Here is a 20,446-nt window from a genome sequence, read left to right on the forward strand (position 1 = left end):
TTGTCGCGTACATTTGGCTCTCTGATCCGTCAGAATCCACCTGCCCCCTTGATGGTGGGGGTACTTCACTCCCGTCGCTCCTGCTCCATCTATTTCTGGAGCAATACCCCCACAACCATCGGGGACATCAGTTCCCACTTCACAGTCGAAGAAGCGTAAGTCTTCTTCGGCTCCTCTCGCCAGGAAGAGGTCCCTTGGAGCCATCCCTCCGCAGGTTCTGACCACTGGAAAATCAGACACCCGCCAGTGGCTGAAGCAACCACAGGTTGCTGGTCGTAGGGTTCATGGTCCTCGTCCGTCCCTGAGACTGATCCAGTGAATCCCTGCCAGCCAGAACCACCGAAGGCACACCACAAAAAGCAGAAAAAGAAGGCTCCCTAGAATCCAGACATTGCTGTGGCACCCATCCCACTGCTTCTTACAAGCTTAGCATCTCAGGATGAGGTAGAGATTCTGACGTCCGCTGAGGACCTAGATCTCACCAGACCCTTGGACACAATGAATGTCACTCGCGTGGGTACTCAGTTGGTGACCCAGCAGCGTAATCTGCATCCCCAGTCCCTTCGTGTCTTTCTCAGCCATGGACAATGTCATCCACCAGTGGAACTGCAGCGATCTTCCACCATCTTGCTGAGCTCCGACAACTTCTCAGCCTTCACCCTTACCTCTGCATTGCTCTTCAAGAAACTTGGTTTCCAGCAATGCGAACCCCCCCCCCCCCCCCCCCCCCCCGCACCCTCTGTGGCTATTGGGGTTAGTATAGGAACCGGGCAGCTTATAAAGGGGTATCTGGTGGGATCTGCATCTACGTCCTTCACTCCCTTCACAGCAAGTCTATCCCTCTACAAACACCTTTAGAGGCTGTCGCTGTTCGGGTGTGGATGCCTCAGCCTGTTACTGTCTGCCGTCTGTATCTTCCACTGGATGGTGATGTCCCACAGCATGTCCTGGCTGCGCTGATAGCCCAATTGCAGCCCCATTTTCTGTTACTGGGCGACTTCAACGCAACAGGCCGAGGCACCACCGTTAAGCATGTATTGGCACAGCTCTACCTTACCATTTTTAAATGATGGTGCTTTAACACATTTCAGTGTGGCGCATGGCACGTACTCAGCCATCGACCTTTCGATCTGCAGCCCTAGCCTCTTACTGTCTGTCCAATAGAGTGTGCACGATGACTTGTGCGGTAGTGACCACTTTCCAATCTTTTGTCTCTGCCGCAGCATCACTCTTCTGGGTGCACCTGTAGATGGGCTATGAATAAGGCTGACTGGGACTTGTTCTCCTCCATTGTCACTATTGAGCCTCTTTCCAATGATGCCATTGATGCGGTGGTTCACTCGGTCACCACCGGCATCGTTACTGCCGCAGAATCTGCCATTCCCTGTTCTTCTAGGTCCGCTCGGTGGAGGACTGTGCCTTGGTGGTCGCCTGAGATCGCTGAGATGATTAAAGATCGCAGGCGGGCACTCCAGCGTCACAAGCAGCATCCCTCATTGGAACACCTCATCGCCTTTAAACGTCTCCGTGCGTGGGCCCGCTGCATCATTCGCCACCACAAGCAGGAGTGCTGGGAAAAGTATGTCTCCACCATTGGCCTCCATATCTCTCCATCGCAGGTTTGGGCAAAGATTAGGTGGCTCTGTGGCTATCGGACCCCCGTCAGCGTCCCTGCGCTTTCACTAAATGGAGCAGTTTGTACTGACTCCGACACAATTGCAAACTGTTTAGCAGAGCATTTTGCTCAGAGTTCCGCTTCTGCAAATTACCCACTGGCTTTCCGCTCCATGAAAGAGCGGTTGGCATGATGGAGCCTTTCATTTCACACTCGCCAGCCTGAATCCTGCAATGTTCTGTTCAGTGAGTGGGAATTCCAAAGTGCCCTAGTCGCTTGCCCTGATACGGCTCCCGGGGCAGATCGCATCCACTGTCAGATGCCCAAACACCTGTCAGTGGGCTGCCAGCGATGCCTCCTAGACCTTTACAACCGTATCTGGGTTGGGGGTGAGTTCCCGTCGCAATGTTGGGAAAGCACCATAATCCTCGTTTTGAAACCTGTCAGGAATCCACTGGAGGTGGATAGCTACTGCCCCATTAGCCTCACCAACATTCTTTGCAAGTTGCTCGAACGCATGATGAGCCGGCGGTTCAGTTGACTACTTGAGCCTCAGGGCCTTCTGGCTCTGTCTCAGGGTGGGTTCTGTAAGGGCCGCTCTGCCGCCGATAATCTTGTGTGCCTGGAGTCTGCCATCCGTACGGCCTTTGCCCGCCATCTTCTTGGACATGAGGAAGGCATAGGATACGACATGACAACATCACATCCTCTCTACGCTTCATGGTTGGGGTCTTCAGGGTCCACTCTCGATTTTCATTCATAATTTTTTGTCGCTTCGTTCCTTCCGCATGCAAGTTGCGGCCTCCCATAGTTCCTCCTGAGTTCAGGAGAATGGGGTCCCACAAGGATCTATCTTAAGTGTCTGCCTCTTTTTAATTGCAATCAATGGGCTCGCTGCGGCGGTGGGAATGTCTGTCTCAGCTTCCTTGAATGCTGACGACTTCTGCCTATGCTATATCTCCACTGGCATTGCGGCTGCTGAATGGCAGCTGCAGGTCGCTATCCGCAAGGCGCAGTCTTGGGCTGTAGTGCATGGCTTCCAGTTTTTGGCTGCCAAGACCTGCCTTATGCATTTCTGCTGGTGATGCACTGTTCACCCTGAGCCATGGCTTTATCTTGACGGCAGACCTCTTGCTTTGGTGGAGACACATCGGTTTTTGGGTGTGGTTTTTGATGCCCGGTTGACTTGGCTCCCTCATATTTGGCAGCTTAAACTGACGTGTCAGCGGCATCTTAATGCTCTGCGTTGCTTGAGCTACACCAGCTGAGTAGCCGATCGGTCTACCCTCTTACGGCTCTACCAGGCGTTAATTCAGTCCTGTCTGGATTATGGGAACCTGGTTTATGGCGCTCCTCCTTGCGGGTCTCTCGCAAGGAGTCTGTTGTTCTCTGCCGACTGCGCATTGGGCACACCCGTATGACACACAGCCACTTATTGTGGCATGAGGACCCACCTCTATGTCGCTGCGGATCCGCTTTGACGCTGGTCTGCATACTGTTGGCCTGTTCCCTTTTAACTGCGCTCAGGCAGATGTTTGTGCTGCCTGATAGGCTCCCTGCCTTTTTAATGGATGACACTGCCATGGTAGGCTTAGTTTTGTGTTTTATTCAGGCAGGGGGCTTTTCTCACTTGATCTAAGTTTTTTTTTAGTCTGGCCTCGAGCCTACGATTTTATACTGTGTTATTTTAGTGTGTTTCTTGGTGGTTGGCTTTTCCTTTTTGTCTCTCTGATTGGCCAACCACTGTCACACTCTGTGTGATTTTAATTCCTTTTGTCTGGTCTCTGTCTGAGTCTTTCTTGTCCTGTGTCTTCTCTTGTAATCTCCATTGTTCGTTTTTATTCTTTGTGGGTGTTTGAAGATTTTGGAAAAAGGGACCAATGGCCCTAGCAGTCTGGTCCCTTCAATCCCACAAACCAACCAACCAATGATAGATCGATATCCCAGCATGAATCAACCATATATCTGCAGATTCAATTTATGCATACAGTTTTCTTGTGTTCAACATCCTAGCAATTGTATCTGTGATTTGAATGATATAATTAGCTTTGTAGCAAGTACAGTAGCTTCAGCTTGACAGCTCACTCTCAAGATGGCTGAAAGGTAGACAGCCGCAATATTACAAGAAGAAGAAGAAGAAGAAGAAAAAATAGAGTTTATGCAGCTGTGCTCTCGAAATTTAATGGATGAGTTATGACTTCTTGAGAACACGAAGATGCACATCAAGTATCTCTTCAGGGAGCCAATGGTTTTAGATAAATTACAACATTTGTGAGCAAGATTATTCAGGTCTTTAAGCTGTTTATTGAGGTACTGTGGCCATAGCATAATTGCAAAATTTGACAGGTTAGTACATTTTATGAAATCAACTTCCATGTGTAAGATTTAAGAGAGGCCAGTTCTGCTATTGTTAAGGAAAGAAGCTGTTTTACCCATCAAAAATTCGACAAGATCTCTGTGACATCCTACAACTCAAGGAAATGGATAGATGGTACAATAGGGGCCAAATCTGTTTGGGTTTGTCAGATACTCTCAGTTAGACTGATTACAAAGTTTCACAAACTTGGGGTAAATTCACAGCAAGAAACTGTTATTCTGTATTATTAATATGACTGGTAGAGCTTTAGATGACACTATGATGATACAAATGAGTACTATATCTGTGGCAGAGAGGACTACTTCACATAAACTTTGCCAGGACATTCAGATTTTGGTTCTTCCAGCTGGTAAAGGTAATGCCACTGTCTCATGACACAATGGTTTGCTGAATGGTAGCATCTATTATAAGATAGGTAAAGACTGACCAGGTGGTAAGGATGACTGCTGAATTTCTGAACTTTTCTCCTTTCTGCCAGAAGTGGAAATCAAGTGGTGCAGTTCCTTAAAGGCCTTAAGGACATCCAAAAATCCATAAGAAAGATGTTCTTCTGTGACCAATAGGGAATAACATTGGCGCTCTAAATCACGATTGTGCTGAACACTTAGCTTCAATATTAAGACTTGTACTGGCGAAATATGTTCATCTCCTGTGGAATTCTGTAGACTTCATTGGCAAACTTAAATCACTGAGATTGAACAGTTCCGATTTATTAGTTAACTTTGATGTGGTTTCCTTAGTCACCAAGGTCCAACTTTCAGAATCTGTCTATATTATTGCCATTTTTTAATTTTTTTATTTTATTTTTTTTATATAGAGTTTCAGGTTTATTCAAAGATATCCTGATCTCGACATACTTTTTATTTGATAATGAATGTTTTGAACAGAGTGACAATGTTTCCGTGACTGGTCCCTTGTCCACCCTCAGCAACAAATCTGTTTATCTAGTACTCTGATGAAAAGATGCTGGAATGTTCTTGTTTGAAACCCGTAGTATTTTGAAGATATGTTGATATAACATTTGTGGTGTGGCTCCATGGTGAATATAAATTACAAAACAATTTTAAACCGCCTAAATTCCATCCATGAATAAAATATAGTTTTCAATGGAAATTGATAAGGAGAAATGCCTTCCATTTTAGATATTATGGTTCATTGCAAAGATGATGGATATCATCTTGGGACTTGCAGTTAATTGGAAGCTAACTTACACAGTTTTATATTTACATGCAAATATGCGCCACCACACTTCTCATGCACTGAGTGCCTTCACATGTTTGGTTCACAGAGCAAATAGCACTGTTGATGAGAATAGTCCACAGGATGCGCTTCTACACTTAAAGGGAGTCATTGAGGCAAATGTGTATCTTCCACAACAGATACATAAGGTGCTACAAATAAAACCTAAGGTAGGCATAACAAATAAGACAGAGATTTAAATGCATGGCCTTCCCGCCATATATGGGAACCAACTGTTAAAAACAGACCAGATCCTCACTAAACACAGGTTAAAGTGATTTTTGAACTCTCCACCAAAGACAGCAGGCTGGGATTTAGAAGATCCCCTACAGTGTGGCCTTTCACACATTGGGCAGACTCATACAGTCCAAAAAATGCATTTAATACTGTAGGTACACTGAGGTAATACACTCCAGTAATTCGGGTGTGGCAGAGCAATGTTGAAATTTTAGCGTTGACTTCATCTTTTTGGGACTTGTGGCGAAACAGGTAGTTGAAATTTGTTTGGCAAAGAGTTTAATTAACAGAGATAGCAGTTTTGGCCTGTAAAAATAATAGAATCCAGAATTTTCTTTTATAAACTCGCAAAGATATTGTTACAGGAAGCTGATAACCGTACATCAGTATTCCTGCATGGGTTGACCACAGAGCCACAGATTGAATTTTGCTGCCAATCAACATCTCTGTCAGTTTGAAAATGAAAAAACTCTAGTGTTGTTGCATCCTTGTGGGACTTGATGGTGAAAGAAACTGTGGAAATTCTTTTGACAAAGACTTTAATTAACAGAGATAGCAATTTCAGACTGGACAAATCCAGGATCCGTAACTTTTTTTAGCTCTCTCAGACCTAAATTTTTTCCAGAGTAATGAAAATTTTCCTGTGTGTTCTAATGCTCTTATGTGATTTTTTAATGATTTTAGATGCGAGATTTATACAAAAGTATGTGCCCATTTTCAAAACATACTTTGTACACTACACTTCATTTTATGGACTAAACTAACTAATTACTAAATATTCTCAATTGTAATAAAAAGTAAAATATCATTCAGTAATAACCATGTAAAATAACAACACACATGAACATAGTCTCTGTCAGCTGAATACAGACTGCAAGCATGATGGGAGAGGCAACTGGGTGGTGAGGGTAAGGAGACTGGGGTGGCCAGGGAGAGGGATAGTTGAGCAAGGGGTAGGGGATGGCAAAGTGATGCTTTTGGTAGCATACAGGAACGAGGTGGAGAGAGGGTAGGGCAGCTAGATGCAATTATGAGGTGGGGGGGTGGGAGTGGGGTGGTAATGGAAAAGGAGAGAAGTAGAAAGACTGGGTGCATTTGTGGAATAGTGGAATAGAGGACTGGGTAGTGCTGGAGAGGGAACAGAAAAGGGGCTATTGCTTCTCTGTTCTTATTCCAGCACTACACAGCCCTCTACTCCACTATTCCACCAATGCACCCACAGTCTATTTACTTCTATCCTTTCCCATTACACCCCACACCCCCCACCCCCCTCCCTCCCTACACAAACTTCATCTAACATCCAAACTGCACCTAGCTGCCCTACCTTCTCTCCACCTTGTCCCTGTACACTCCCACAAGCAGAACTTCAACACCCCTACATACAGGCCAGCTGTTGTGGCCAAGCGGTTCTAGGCGCTTCAGTCCGGAACCGCACTGCTGCTACGATCACAGGTTCTATTCCTGCCTCGGGCATGGATGTGTGTGATGTCCTTAGGTTAGTTAGGTTTAAGTTGTTTCTAAGTCTAGGGGACTAATGACCTCAGATGTTAAGTCCCATAGTGCTTAGAGCCATTTTTGAGCCCTACATGCACGCTGCTATCCCTCCCCCTCCCCACCACAGCCTCCTCCTTAGCCCCACTACCCAGTTGCTTCTCCCGTATGCACTGCTGCTCGCAGTCTGGATTCAGCTGCCAAAGACTGTGGTCATGTGTGTGTGAGTTGCGTTTGTGTGTGTTTTCTAATTTTGACAAAGGCCTTATTGGTCAAAAACTCACTTTCTGATGGTCTTTTTGTTGTACCTATCTATGCACTGCTGCTCGCGGTCTGGATTCAGCTGCCAAAGACTGTGGTCATGTGTGTGTGAGTTGCGTTTGTGTGTGTTTTCTAATTTTGACAAAGGCATTATTGGTCAAAAACTCACTTTCTGATGGTCTTTTTGTTGTACCTATCTACGACTCAACAGTTCCACTGTATAGTGAGCAGCAACTATCGTTTTCATTATATTGTTACATTCCGTCCTGGATTTTCCATTGTTTAGTTACAGTATTCAATTATACAGTATAATATAGTGAACCAACCACGTCTTCGTATTCTTGTGGTCACGAGTTATTGCACATTGCTACATGGACTTGCTGATATTTTCATAGTGATGCCCAGTACTCAGCAGCACTTGCACATGATGAAAAGGTTTAACATTCACAGATTTCTACCTCAGGTTTCCATTGGGAAAAATACTTCTGTTACAGCTAAGACACAGGGTACTTGTCCGGCTCAATATTATGTAAAAATCAACACATTTCTTTCAGGCACTGTTTATAATGTATATGTTTTACAGATGTTTTGTTGATATCGGATAATGCAGCACACTTTCAAACAAATTAGAATTCTTTTGAACATTTTTGAACCTGCTTATGACTATTAAATTAAATTACAAAGAAACTGACAATTTTTTTTCCAAAATGCTTCCTCAAAATGAGGTACCATTTAATCCAATGTTATACATTTGAAGGAAACCAAATTTTTACCAGATATGCATGAAATGATGGCTGAGGTATTAGACCTATTTAATTCCACCCATTATGTATATTACAAGGATAAAAAATATCACATCTTCCATTGTAATTTCTGTATTTATTTTCCTAATAAAAATGTTATTTTTTCTATAATTTAGTTGATTATGCAATAAAGCTTTGGTCTACTAAATAAGTATGGACTATTGCAAGCTACAGAAAAAATTAGAACAATGCTTTATTTGTACCTGAATTCTGAAAAATACAACTTGCAAGAAATTGTGAATGAAGATATGAGTCCAATTAAACTGTGCCTCAGAACATTCCTGAAGCATAGTCTTCATCCTGCAGCATTTCTTCATCTACAAGCTTCCTCTTGGCATTCCTTTTAGCACTTCTTGCTTCTTTGGTAACTTGAAGAGCAAATCTTTCAGCTTCATGCACCCATTGTCTGTCAAAAGCAAGCATATTAGAGCCACATTTTATGCCTACATTTATCAGGACTTCCATCCATCCTATCAATCGATCATTGAAACATATCACTGCATCTAGTACACCAACTTTGAATGTATTTAGTCCTACAAAAACATTCTTGGGTAATCTTTCCCTTATGCAATGGTTGAAACTTTCATTTGTATTCGGAGTGCCCCCAGGAATACATATACTAAGCAAAACAGGGTCACTCATATCTCTAAAAATTGGTTTTATTTCATTCATAACAGGCTCAGGAAGAGAATGCTTATGATGGTATATTTGACCATTTTCTTTTGCTTTTTGGTAACCACACCAAGAATCTGCTCCTTTAGGGCAAAGTCCATGAACAGGGTGGTCATCTGTGGACAACTTATGAAAGTAGGTGGCCCATACAGCTTTTCTCATTGCTGTAACATCATTCAGAGGTCCAGTTTGTCTAATGGCCAGTCCATAATAACTCTGAAGGAGGTCTATTTCAGTTTCTGTCAATCCGCCTCGGCCAGACAGGGATTTTCCATCAGATAGCAAATTTCTTTTCATTTCTCTTTGTAGCTTCCTCAATCTAGCATCCATCCTCCTTTGCACATGTCCACAACACTCTAGTTTTGTCACCAAGGTATCACCATAAACAATGAACTCATTAATTTTATTTAAAGCTTTAGAGTCCCCATCACCTAGGTACTTCGTATATCTAATATTATCAACGGGCACTGACCTGCGAAATATTTTTAGAGCTCCATCACACTCCCTATCTCCACTGTAACCATCACAATTCTTAGAACACTAATGTTCAATATGTTGTACAGTGTTACCATGGCAGGTGTGGCAGTATTTATATAAGCACTCAACATCAACAACTTTCCCATTCTCCAGAGAATTAGCACCTATAACACCGTTCAAGGAAATGTCCTCGACATTGCCATGTCCCATCAAGTGCAACAGCAATGTCCGTGGTTCCACTTATAGTTACAGTTCCTTTTACTGCACATTTCATAGATGCTTTATACACAACCGCCGAGGCACCTAAAAGTATTTTTATGTACTTGCTGAACCTATTGGAAGTAAGAGGAAGGTCCACCAAACCACAAAAGGTTTGGGCAGCTTTTTTCTCCTTTTCACATAATTAATGAGGAGGTACTGAATAGAATTAGAGAGAAGAGAAATTTGTGGCACAACTTGAGTAGAAGAAGGGATCGGTTGGTAGGGCATATTCTGAGACATCAAGGGATCACCAATTTAGTATTGGAGGGCAGCGTGGAGGGTAAAAATCGTAGAGGGAGACCAAGAGATGAATACACTAAACAGATTCAGAAGGATGTAGGTTGCAGTAGGTATTGGGAGATGAAGAAGCTTGCACAGGATAGAGTAGCATGGAGAGCTGCATCAAACCAGTCTCTGGACTGAAGACCACAACAACAACATTTTGATTTAAGCAATATTTGTGCAGGAAGCCTTTGAGGATAGGGTTTGTAAGTTTATGAGGAGGAATATTGCAATGAATGCTTCACATAGATCCATGTTAAACCGACTTTTTTGGTTACTTTTGGACAAATCCCAGCTGTTGTTAGAAGTTGTTGTGGTCCTTTCTTCTGCATTCGTGTGATATGGAACCTTGTCTTGACATGCTGTTCTATTTAAAACTTTTTCTTGCACGAAATGTTTTTCTCGCAAACTCAACAATATAAAAAATTTCCGTCATATGTAAATGTTCCAGGATGGTCAGCTATCCACGAAACGACACTTCTTTAAGTGGGCGGCATTGCGCTCAACACGTTACATACTACATGTTGTAAGAACATTCAGTAAATAGAAAGCTAAACTGAAAAATGGACATGCGACTAAAAGCTTACTTGTTTAATGTAATTGTTGCCGACGTGTACTTAGGGGAGGGGGGGCGGCATTGATCCTGTCTGTCTGTTCCTGTTCCTCTTCTGTAATGATTTCGCTTGGCAGTGGCCTCTCAGTTAGCAATTGCATGCAGTTCTAGGTCATGGACAGCCTGTGAGACATCAAAAGTAGATAGAGCTAGAGAGCAACCATCTAATTTTTAAAATACTGTAAAAATAGAGCAAAAATGTGCATCATCAATAGTTTTTATTTAAAATATGTAATAACCAGTGAAAAGGAGCCAAATATGCGACATGCAAATGCATATGCAGGGTGTATACGCTTCGGGAAATCCGGGAGAAACTAGGGAATTTTTTCATCTGGGAGAAAACTGGGGAAAACCTGGGATTTTTTTTAGAATTTCAGGAATTTTTCATTGTTTTAGACTTCAGTTAAATTTTTGTAATTTTAACTGGTAAGAACTGATAAACAGCAAAATGTGTCAAAGGCTTTACGGAGTACTTCGTAACAATAAACCGCTGCCGACGAGTGTGACGTCACATCTGTTTACATTAAGTTGAGTTGTGTATAGGCAGTACCTTCTCCCGCTTCCAGATAAGTGTGGCTGTTAGCTATATCAGCAGTAGCAACAAGCAACCAGAAAAAATTTTCCTGGCACGCCCATGCTGCCAGGTTGCCGCATGCACATAGCAGTCTGGGTGGGAAGGGGGACGGGGTTAGTCTTCACATAGGCCGTGTAGACGTTTAGTGATTTCGCTATTTCCTCTTCGTTTACACTTCAAACATCAAATGAAAATGTAATGGATTTCACATTATTAGTTTCAGTTTTCTGATTTTATTATTCCCATGTTTTTGGCAGTCAGTCACCTCGCAGAACAATGGAGTTCATTTTGTCAGTTTGCTAAATAAATGTGACTCTTATTAATCTTTTCCCCAGAGGCAGTCAGTTTATTAGAAACAATGTGCACCTTTTCATCTCCTGGCACATATGGCATTATGCCATAATAAAGAACCAAACAGACTGTGCTACCCCAAGAAAATGTGCATCCAGAAAAGAGCACTGAAATGTTAATATCAGGTTGGGGCCTACTTCATTGTGAATCTGGACATATGAATGTGCACTTTAAGCTGAATTATAGATTTTAGTATGGTGTACGAAATTCCGATGTTCTTGGAGTACCCTGTTTCTTTTGTGACATCATATAAAATCTCTTAATAACACATATGTACAAACATATGGGTTTCTTGCGTCATTGTAGCTGCCCACGCCAGCAATGCCTGTTTTCTGGCACACTCTGGCAACTGCTGAAACAAAGCTATTTGTAACAGGTCCCGACAAAATATCGCGAATGGTGCTTTGAAAAGCGTTAGTTTCTAAGTAAATTTCCTTTTACGCAAGATTAATTAGGTTAAAGTGTGCCGAGTGTACAGTGAATTTCTTAAATCACAGAGTGTTTGACTCTCATTTAAAACTTAACACATTGACGGCTAGCCACATCGAAGAATTTTGAGCCCAGAAGACCACACATTAATGTCATTATTTAAAATTTTAACAGCGCATTTGATGTTCCTTAAAGCGTAACACATGCAAAAATGCCACTATTTTATGTGAAAGCTTAGCTTTTCTTATGGCTTACTATGCTTCAAGACCAATATTATATGTGAAAGCCTAATTTTTCCTATTTGTGTGTTCACAGTGCTTAACAATGATGTTGCTATTGGCTGACTACGTCACGTGTCCTACGCTCTGAATATCTGCTGTAATTGGGTGGCGAGATCATGTGACATGAGATATGACTGGCTTATAAAAGTGCATTGCAGTCTCAATGTCAATGCTTTGGAAACTGAAGTCCTGTTATCTATACTTTCATAATAAGAATACAAAAAAAGTGCAGGGTATCATAATATGAAAATATGCTCTATAAATGTTGCTGCATATCACAGATCTTTCCAATTTTTTTATGAAGTTCCATGCTGCTCTACAAAACCTTTACCATTCAAAGTATTGATATTTTTGCAGCTCCAAGGGAAAGTATCCTGTCAGTTATCATGGAAAAAGTGCCATTTTTCCACCTTAGAAGAAGAGTATTTTCACGTGGGAAAAAGTGCATTTTTAACTGAGAAATCCAGGATTTTTTTTTCTTGTCCGTGTAAATTCTCTGATATGATCTGGTCTCCAATTATCATAATCATAAATTTTCTCATTTGCAGCCGATGGTATGACTGATATTATTTCAATTAGATTTTCCTTCTTTAAGGTTTTCTCTCATTTAGAATTAATGAATATTTCTTTCATCCTATTATACACTCTATTGTGAGGCTACATTTATTTTGCTAGAAAGGTAATGTCACAATGTTTTAGCTGTGCTCAGAAATCAGTTCAGTTTCAGCACCCCCACTCGGGCACAGGTCAATAGAAAAACCTGAGCTGAAAGCCCGTGACAGAGCTATAAGACAATACCCTTCACATTCACTGACAATTCCTGTTTGACAATTACATATTAGAATACATTCTCTTTCTGTGCAGTTTTACATACCACTGGTATCATAAACCTTTGGTTTGAATTACATCTCAGTTATAAAGTAAATGGATAGAAAACAAAATCTACTCGTAAAGCCACAGCAGGAGAACACACGTATAAAAAAAGGTTTTACTTAGGCAAGCTTTTGGAGCCAGTGGCTCCTTTTTCTGACAGGAGGGCTAAAGGGAAAGGAAGAGAGGCGAATGGAAAGGACCTTGAGAGGTTGGGGAAAATAACAGTACAGCCCTTCTTAGCACATTTCAAGGAGCGAAAGTGCCCCCAGTGATAGTGTGTATGCAATAGGCAATAATCTGTTGTACGCAATCTGCTGATATACACACCTTCCAACATTCTGAATTTATGTTGTTCCTTTAGAAGAAAATTTGGTTATACATCTTAGAACGCTCTGAAATTTTGGTGTTCTGTTCCTTAACACTTAGGCGCTGACGCCCGTAAAAATACGAGCGTGCGCGACCTGCCCAAAAGTCCGGCGCCCGTAATTTTACGGGCGCGTGTTCTCGTTCTTCCCCTTCTTTCCTTTGTGTGTTCTTACGGCTCCCGCTTGTCTGGGAGGCGCTGCATGGATTGTAGTTAGAGTATTGGTCACTAGATAGTGCGGGCATGCTGTGGAAGGGTGTGCTTCCCTTTATATTTGTCGGGTTTTGTGAGCAGTGATTTTTTTCCCGCGCGGTCTCAGTAGTGTCGACATGGCGAAGCGTGGCTTGACGGACGAAGAAATTGCTCGCGAGTTATATCGTGATTTAGAAGAAATTGACGTTGATTTGTCAGAGGAAGATATTGTAGATGACTCTGATGATGATGCGGACTATGTTCAAGAAGAAGTTTCTGGCAGTTAAGGTAAAGAATTCTGACAACAAAACATCTATAATTTTTGTTCAGATTTTCACTGAAAAAACTCTCAGTACGTAGTTATGATTTTATTTGCAAGTACTACTCTTCTGATAGACTCAGAAGAGGAGAGCAGGTGTCCAAGCACTTCAGCAGCAAGTAATCCCGTCGATATTGTGCCTGAAGAACGACTGAGACTAACGGCGAGGGGGAAGCCGAGACGTGCGCGCCGCACTGATTCTGAGGAAGGTTGGACGACTACTGATCGTGCACCAGATATCAATCTATTCTCAGGACAATTTGGAATATGCAGTGTTGTCAGTTTAGACCAGGACAGTGCACCTCTAGAATTTTTTTCATCTTTCCTGACAGACAGTATGATGAAACATATAAAGGAACAAACCTGCATGCTCAATAATGCATCAGGAAATTATGAAGCACAAATTCCCTTTCACCCACCTGCTCATTATCAAAGTGGAAAGGAGTTACACTTTTGGAAATAAGGAAGTTTCTGGCAAAGTGTGGCGAAAAGACACAAACTACCAGTGTAGTGAATGTAAAGTAGCATTGTGCAAAATGCCGCGCTTCAAATTTTACCACACAAAGAGCAAAATTGCATCCTAAAATAGTTACAAGAGGTTACTGTAGATAAGACATACTGTATCCATCATAATTACAATTTTTGTGTAAAATTAAAAAAAATCCTTCTAGAAAATACAGGAATATACCTTTGACCAATTTTTTCTTTTTTCAAAAACAATGTTATAATAATAACGCTTGTCAAAAGTATGTATTAATTCAAGAGAAAGGTATTATATACGGTTTTAAACAAGGAAGTCTAGGTTTTTCAATAAGAGTAATTTTATTGCTATAACTGAAACCTTTCATGAGTTGTAGTAGTTTAAAATTCGTTAAAATCAGCCAGTCTTTATGGTAGACACCCGCGCGCAATGGCTCAGGACCCAAAGTGTTCAGCAATTCTTGTTTTAAACAATTCCACCTGGAGTCGTTGGCTTGTAACCTAGACATACTTGTACACAGGTTGTGAAAGAAATGCCTATTTATCCTGACGCGAATGAGTAATATTTTAAAATCAGAGGATTTCTCCATCAATTCATTGTATTCAGGTAGACACGCGGGTAATCGTGATAAAGCATCAGCTAATCAATATTTTAAACTTGTAAAGTGAGTCTCCATCCAGCTAGCCTGTCGTGTAATAACTTAAAAGTTGTTAAGAAACTTCATGCTTGTTGCCGCAGAAGATGCCGACATGCTTGCCGTAAACAGTTAAGAAATTTCTTCAGTGCCCACACAACTGCTAATGCCTCCAACTCTGTTGTGTAGTATGATCTTTTACACTGTAATAAAACTCAACTTTCAAAACCAATTACTTACTTTTCAGTATTGCCTTGTTTGCCTTGTTTCTTCAAACTGGAAGAGACAAGCACCCAGACCATATGACAATGTGTCTATCGCTAGATAGAAATCCTTTAACAAAGTCTCAGTGTTTGATAACTGGTCTAGTATGAGTGTTTGGAAAAAAGTCACAAGTCCTAGAAAGAACTTTTATTTTTTTTATTATTATTTTTTTTAAAGGGGAAAGACAATTGCAAATCAAATCAGTTCTTCTCCAGATCAGGTGCAATGCCAGTCGGTGATTCTACCAAATTTAGACTTACAGAGATTTGCAGTGACTTCTGCTTCTGCATATTTTGTTAATACTCACTCTATTAATTCTAAATGCTATTCCCAAGTAGTTACGGTAATTATAGTACTATCCTTTCCCATAGGTCTGGAACCAATATGGTATCCAAAGCCGTAATGAATACTCCAGCACTTACATTTAACCTGAATGGTAGTACACGAAACCAGTGGATCTGACCTGCAAATATAAATACAGATACACTAGACTCTCACTAATCTGGCCCTCAGTAGTCCGGCCTCTCAGTAATCCTGTGCACATCCAAAAACACGTGCACAACGAAGTATCGTGGGCAACAATACTTAGTGAAACAATGCTTTATATACTGTATTTGAAATTGCAGCTTTCTTTGCAGTTCAGAATCATGTCTTCTAAAAGGAAACACATTATGCTAGACCTCGCAGAAACTCGAAATTTTAGATAAGTTAAATTTAGGTTCTTCGCAGAAAGCCATTGCTGCTGAGTTCAGTGTTGGATGAGCAACTATTTTTGACATCAAAAAGAAATATGATGTTATTGGACAGTACTCAACATAAACGGATAGTGAGTTGGGAAAACGGAATGTTATGCGAAAGAGTGAGAATGAAGAACTGGATGTAGCTATTTATAAATGGGTCATACAGCAATGCAGTAAAGGAATTCCAGTCAGTGGCCCGATTATAAAGGAAAAAGCAGCTGCATTTAACAAACAACTTGGCGGTAGTAACTTCTTTGCAGCAAGCGAAAAAACGACATGGCATTCGGCAGCTGACAGTCACTGGGGAATGTTGCTCAGTTAATGATGAGGATGCTGATGATGAGTTTGTAAGCAAGATATGAAAGATAATAGAGGAAGAAGATTTAACTGCTGATGCCTTGTATAATGCTGATGAAAGAGGTCTCTTTTAGAAGATGCCTCCTTCAAAAACATTAGCTGCCAAGAACGAGAAGGAAGCATGTGGTTACAAGCAACAGAAAGAGAACGTAACATTAATGGTGTGTTGTAATGCAAATGGGAATCATGAACTACCACTTATGGTCATTGAAAAATCCCAACATCCTCATTGTTTTCAACACAATGATGCAAATATTCTACCACTGCAGTATTGCGCTCAGAAGAAGTGTGGATGGACAGACAAATATTCTCTTGGTGGTTCAATGAAACGTTTGTACCAGCAGTGAGAAAAGAGCTAAAGAAGAAAAAGTTTCCACTGAAAGCTATCTTTATAACTGACAATGCTCCCAGTCATCCTTCAGATGTTTCTCTAAAGTCCGATGATATACATGTACAAGCACTCTTTCTCCCACCCAATGTGATAGCCGTAATTCAGCCCATGGACCGTGGAATTTTGGAATCAATTAAACGTCATTACCGACATTCACTTCTCATCTCCTTGCTGAATGGAAGTGAAACCAACTCTACCGAGACTATACTGAAGGTGTGGAAAGCAATTAACATACATGATGTTGTTTTCCAAGCAGCCGAAGCATGGGATAAAGTGGAGAGTGCTACAGCAATGAAGAGCTGGAGAAAAGTGTGGCCATCCATTGATGCCGAGTTGGATCCAGTAGTGAGTGACTTCCACCAGTACCTTGTCTCCTACCTTCCAAACTCTCCTGCGACTAGCACTCCTGGGTGAAAGGATATTGTGTGGACATGGCATAGCCACAGCCTGGGGGTCGTTTCCTGAATGAAATGACTCTGGAGCAGAGTCTCCACTGATATAAATTTGCAAAGGTCAGAGTTCAAGTCTCAGTCTGGCACACAGTTTTAATATGCCAGGAAGGTTCAAATCAGTGCACACTCCACTGCAGAGTGAAAATTTTATTCTGTGCTGTCCTTGCATATAGACTCGAAGATCATCCAAACAACCACATTCTCTCCCCATGTAAAATGACATAATCTCCTCAAAAAGTGCCATCATTCTGGGGTCTCAGTTACAACCCATCTATGATCTGTCATTTCTGAAATATGTATGACTTTTCTGAATCCTCTCAGACGATTGTTCTTATGAATCTCATCTCAGAGTTTCCTAACCCATAACTTTGTCTAGATCCCTTATTCAGTCCAAAAGCCATGAAAGATTAACCTGTTTTAAGTGTTTTAAGATCTACCCCTGTTACCATGGCATACTGAATAACATAGACGACCCTGCCATTGTGCCTCAGTTGTGTGTGACCAGTTACTTGATGAGAATCTAATCTCCTTCACAACAAAACAAACAACAGTCACAAACGGCCACAATAACTGTCATAAAAAGATACTACGACTAGGAACACGGATATTTCCATATTTGGATAAATGTGTACATAATTCCTGTTGGTATTTGGAGTTAAAACAGTCTGTCCCCCACCAGTCTGCATTGAACACTCAACACATACTATTGTGCTTGTAAGAACTAAAGACAGTGGTTAATAGATTTTTGTTTGTTTGGCTTAAAATGGTATAGTCAGAGAACACATTCAATTGATTTAGGTGGACATTATTTTTTATTCACCTTATAGATAATCTGAATGTATAAGAAGATTCCTATAGTGTAATACCATTGGCAGTTGTGTAGAATACAGTGTAACAGTGTTGGTCAAATGTCTAATATTTTATATATATATATATATATATGCTATTCTATTAGGAAAGAAGACATCAAAAAAGGTGTGCTGAAATTGCAACAGTGAAATAAAATTACTTAATAGGAAGAAAAGAATGAGAGTGAGAATGTGTGTGAGACATGTATGTGTTTGCAATTATTAGTAGTGCGTAGATCTATTATAGTAATTTTGTTTCTCTTTTTTTTCAGGCCTTTATTCCAATGGCACACTGTGCAAAACGTGTTTTAAATGAAAATAATCTCTCTGACAAAATCAAACTGATTATGAAACGATCCACAGACATAACAGTTGGAGCTAAAGGGGACATGGAAAACAGAGCAAACATATTGGTAACAGAAGTTTTTGACACTGAACTCATTGGAGAGGGTGCTCTTGGTACTTTCATACATGCACATGAACATCTTTTAGAGGTACTGATATTGCAAACAATAATTTCAAAAATTGTTATATCTGAAGGGAATTACTGATGAACATTGATTATAATGAACATTGGTGATAAGCTGAAACTGTGTGCTGGACTGGGTCCTGAACCTGAAGCCCAGCCTTTACTGGGCAATTTACTGCCAGTTGTATGATTTCAGTCCACATCACAAACTGGCTCAGAGCTTCTGCTTGTCATGAAATGTTCACCATATCTTTCAAATGTAACAGAGTCTTTTACACAGTATAGTAGCACTAGCAAATCGAGGAGAAAGGACACTTAAGAACATTTGAACCAAACTAAAGCCTCAGGAATGTCATTGAGTTGACAGCTTTTTACAGTTTGACAGAGTATATTCTTCAGTGAACATTTGTGAGAAATGTAAAAACATACTTAACTTCAGAACTTTACGAATGCTGTGGTTAAGCTGAATTACACATGCTCTCTACAGTAAATGTGGGTCCAGTTGCATTTGTAGAAGAGGCACTCTGAAACTTTTAATGTATGGAGAAGAACTGGTGAGAAATTGAAGTTACATTTATTTCATGAGGCATACTCACACAGCACAGTTAGTTACACGTGCCTGCAAAAGACAAGGGTCTTCAATATTCACTGCTTGCTGTTTCAACATCCTGTCTTTTCAGCCACCTGGGCAAAGTTTGGCTGTCAATTTACACAAGGCTCCATAAACCTCCCTTTCATTCAGTTTCTCTGCTGCTTCCCTCATACAGAGATTCTTCAACTTATAATGCTTTAACAAAACGTATATGTTAGTATTTTGCGACACCAGTTTCCCAGTTTTAACAAATTACAAGGCGTGTATATGACTGTTTAGTCTGGCAAATAGTTTTAAATTGTCACAAATGTTGATTAGAATGTATTCTCTGCTAAAGAGTAGAACATGTTTTCTGATTGTTGTAATATTCATCCTAGTGTCTCATTTTTAACAGTATGTGTGTTTGGGGGGGGGGGGGGCAGGAGACACATGAGAGGGGGAGAGAGGGAGAGGGGAGAGAGAGAGGGAGAGAGAGAGAGAGAGAGAGAGAGGGGGGGGGGGGAGGGAGGGAGGGGGGGAGGAGGAGGAGATGACAAAGAAAATTTAAGGTTATGTAGATCTCATAGGAGTGTCCTCTTTATAATAAATAAAAAATTGAGGTTTTTGTTTGTGACTGGTTTCACAACCATGACAAATTATTTTAATGAATAATAATTCTCCACAAGGTTTATCAATAAATGGAAAAATATTCTTTTTATTTTATTTCTGTTTGCATTACTGAACAGCTTCAGTTGCGGAGTCATATTCAAATAGAAAATACATATTAGAGCAAAGTTTAAAAAACGTAAACAACAAATGTTGTATTAAGGAAAAAAGCTCTTACTTATCCACAAGCCATGTGGATGGTTATGCCTTGTTCAGAAACCATGAACTAACCAGTTAACATTCACAGCAGTATAACTATAAGTAGTTAACCTAAGTTGTAATGAATGTTGTAATCAGTTTAAGTATAATTAGAGAACTATAAAGTTTTTAATTTGAAACAGCAACCAGCCATCAACTGCACATGGAAACTGATTTCAGTAAAGTAAAGGAACAATCAAACAATGCAAACTCCAGGTTGGAATATCAACAATATAAGGTCAAGTTAGATTGCTACTTCCTGTAAAGATGGCACCTTAAGTTGCAGACGGGCACATCGAAAAGACACTTACACATTAGCCTTCAGCCACAGCCTAAGTCAGAAAAAAAAAAAACAGACACACATTCATTCACACAAACAAGCACCACACACACACACACACACACACACACACACACACACACACACACATACACACACATGACCACCATCTCTGGCAGCTTGGAACAGAATGCAGCTGTTACGTAAACTAGAAGCAGCAGTCTGGAAGGAGCGGGGAAGGGGTAGCAGGGTACCGGTAGGGGGAGACAGAAGACCTCCGCGCTGCCCTCCAGTGCTAAATTTGTGATCCCTTGATGCCTGAGAACATGTCCTACCAACCAGTCCCTTCTTATTGTCAAGTTGTGCCCCAAGCTCCTCTTCTCC

General features: G+C 41.0%; 1 protein-coding gene across 1 annotated transcript in view; it reads left to right on the forward strand.

Annotated features, from left to right (window-relative positions):
• LOC126175443 (protein arginine N-methyltransferase 7-like) overlaps nucleotides 1-20,446 on the forward strand; it is a 108,346-nt gene that overhangs the window by 31,908 nt on the left and 55,992 nt on the right. The window contains exon 3 of the mRNA XM_049922246.1: nucleotides 18,151-18,372. Within this exon, the coding sequence (XP_049778203.1) occupies nucleotides 18,151-18,372 (222 nt within the window). The remainder of the gene's footprint in view (nucleotides 1-18,150; nucleotides 18,373-20,446) is intronic.

The sequence above is a fragment of the Schistocerca cancellata genome, chromosome 3 (assembly GCF_023864275.1).
Source record: "Schistocerca cancellata isolate TAMUIC-IGC-003103 chromosome 3, iqSchCanc2.1, whole genome shotgun sequence".
NCBI lineage: Eukaryota > Metazoa > Arthropoda > Insecta > Orthoptera > Acrididae > Schistocerca > Schistocerca cancellata.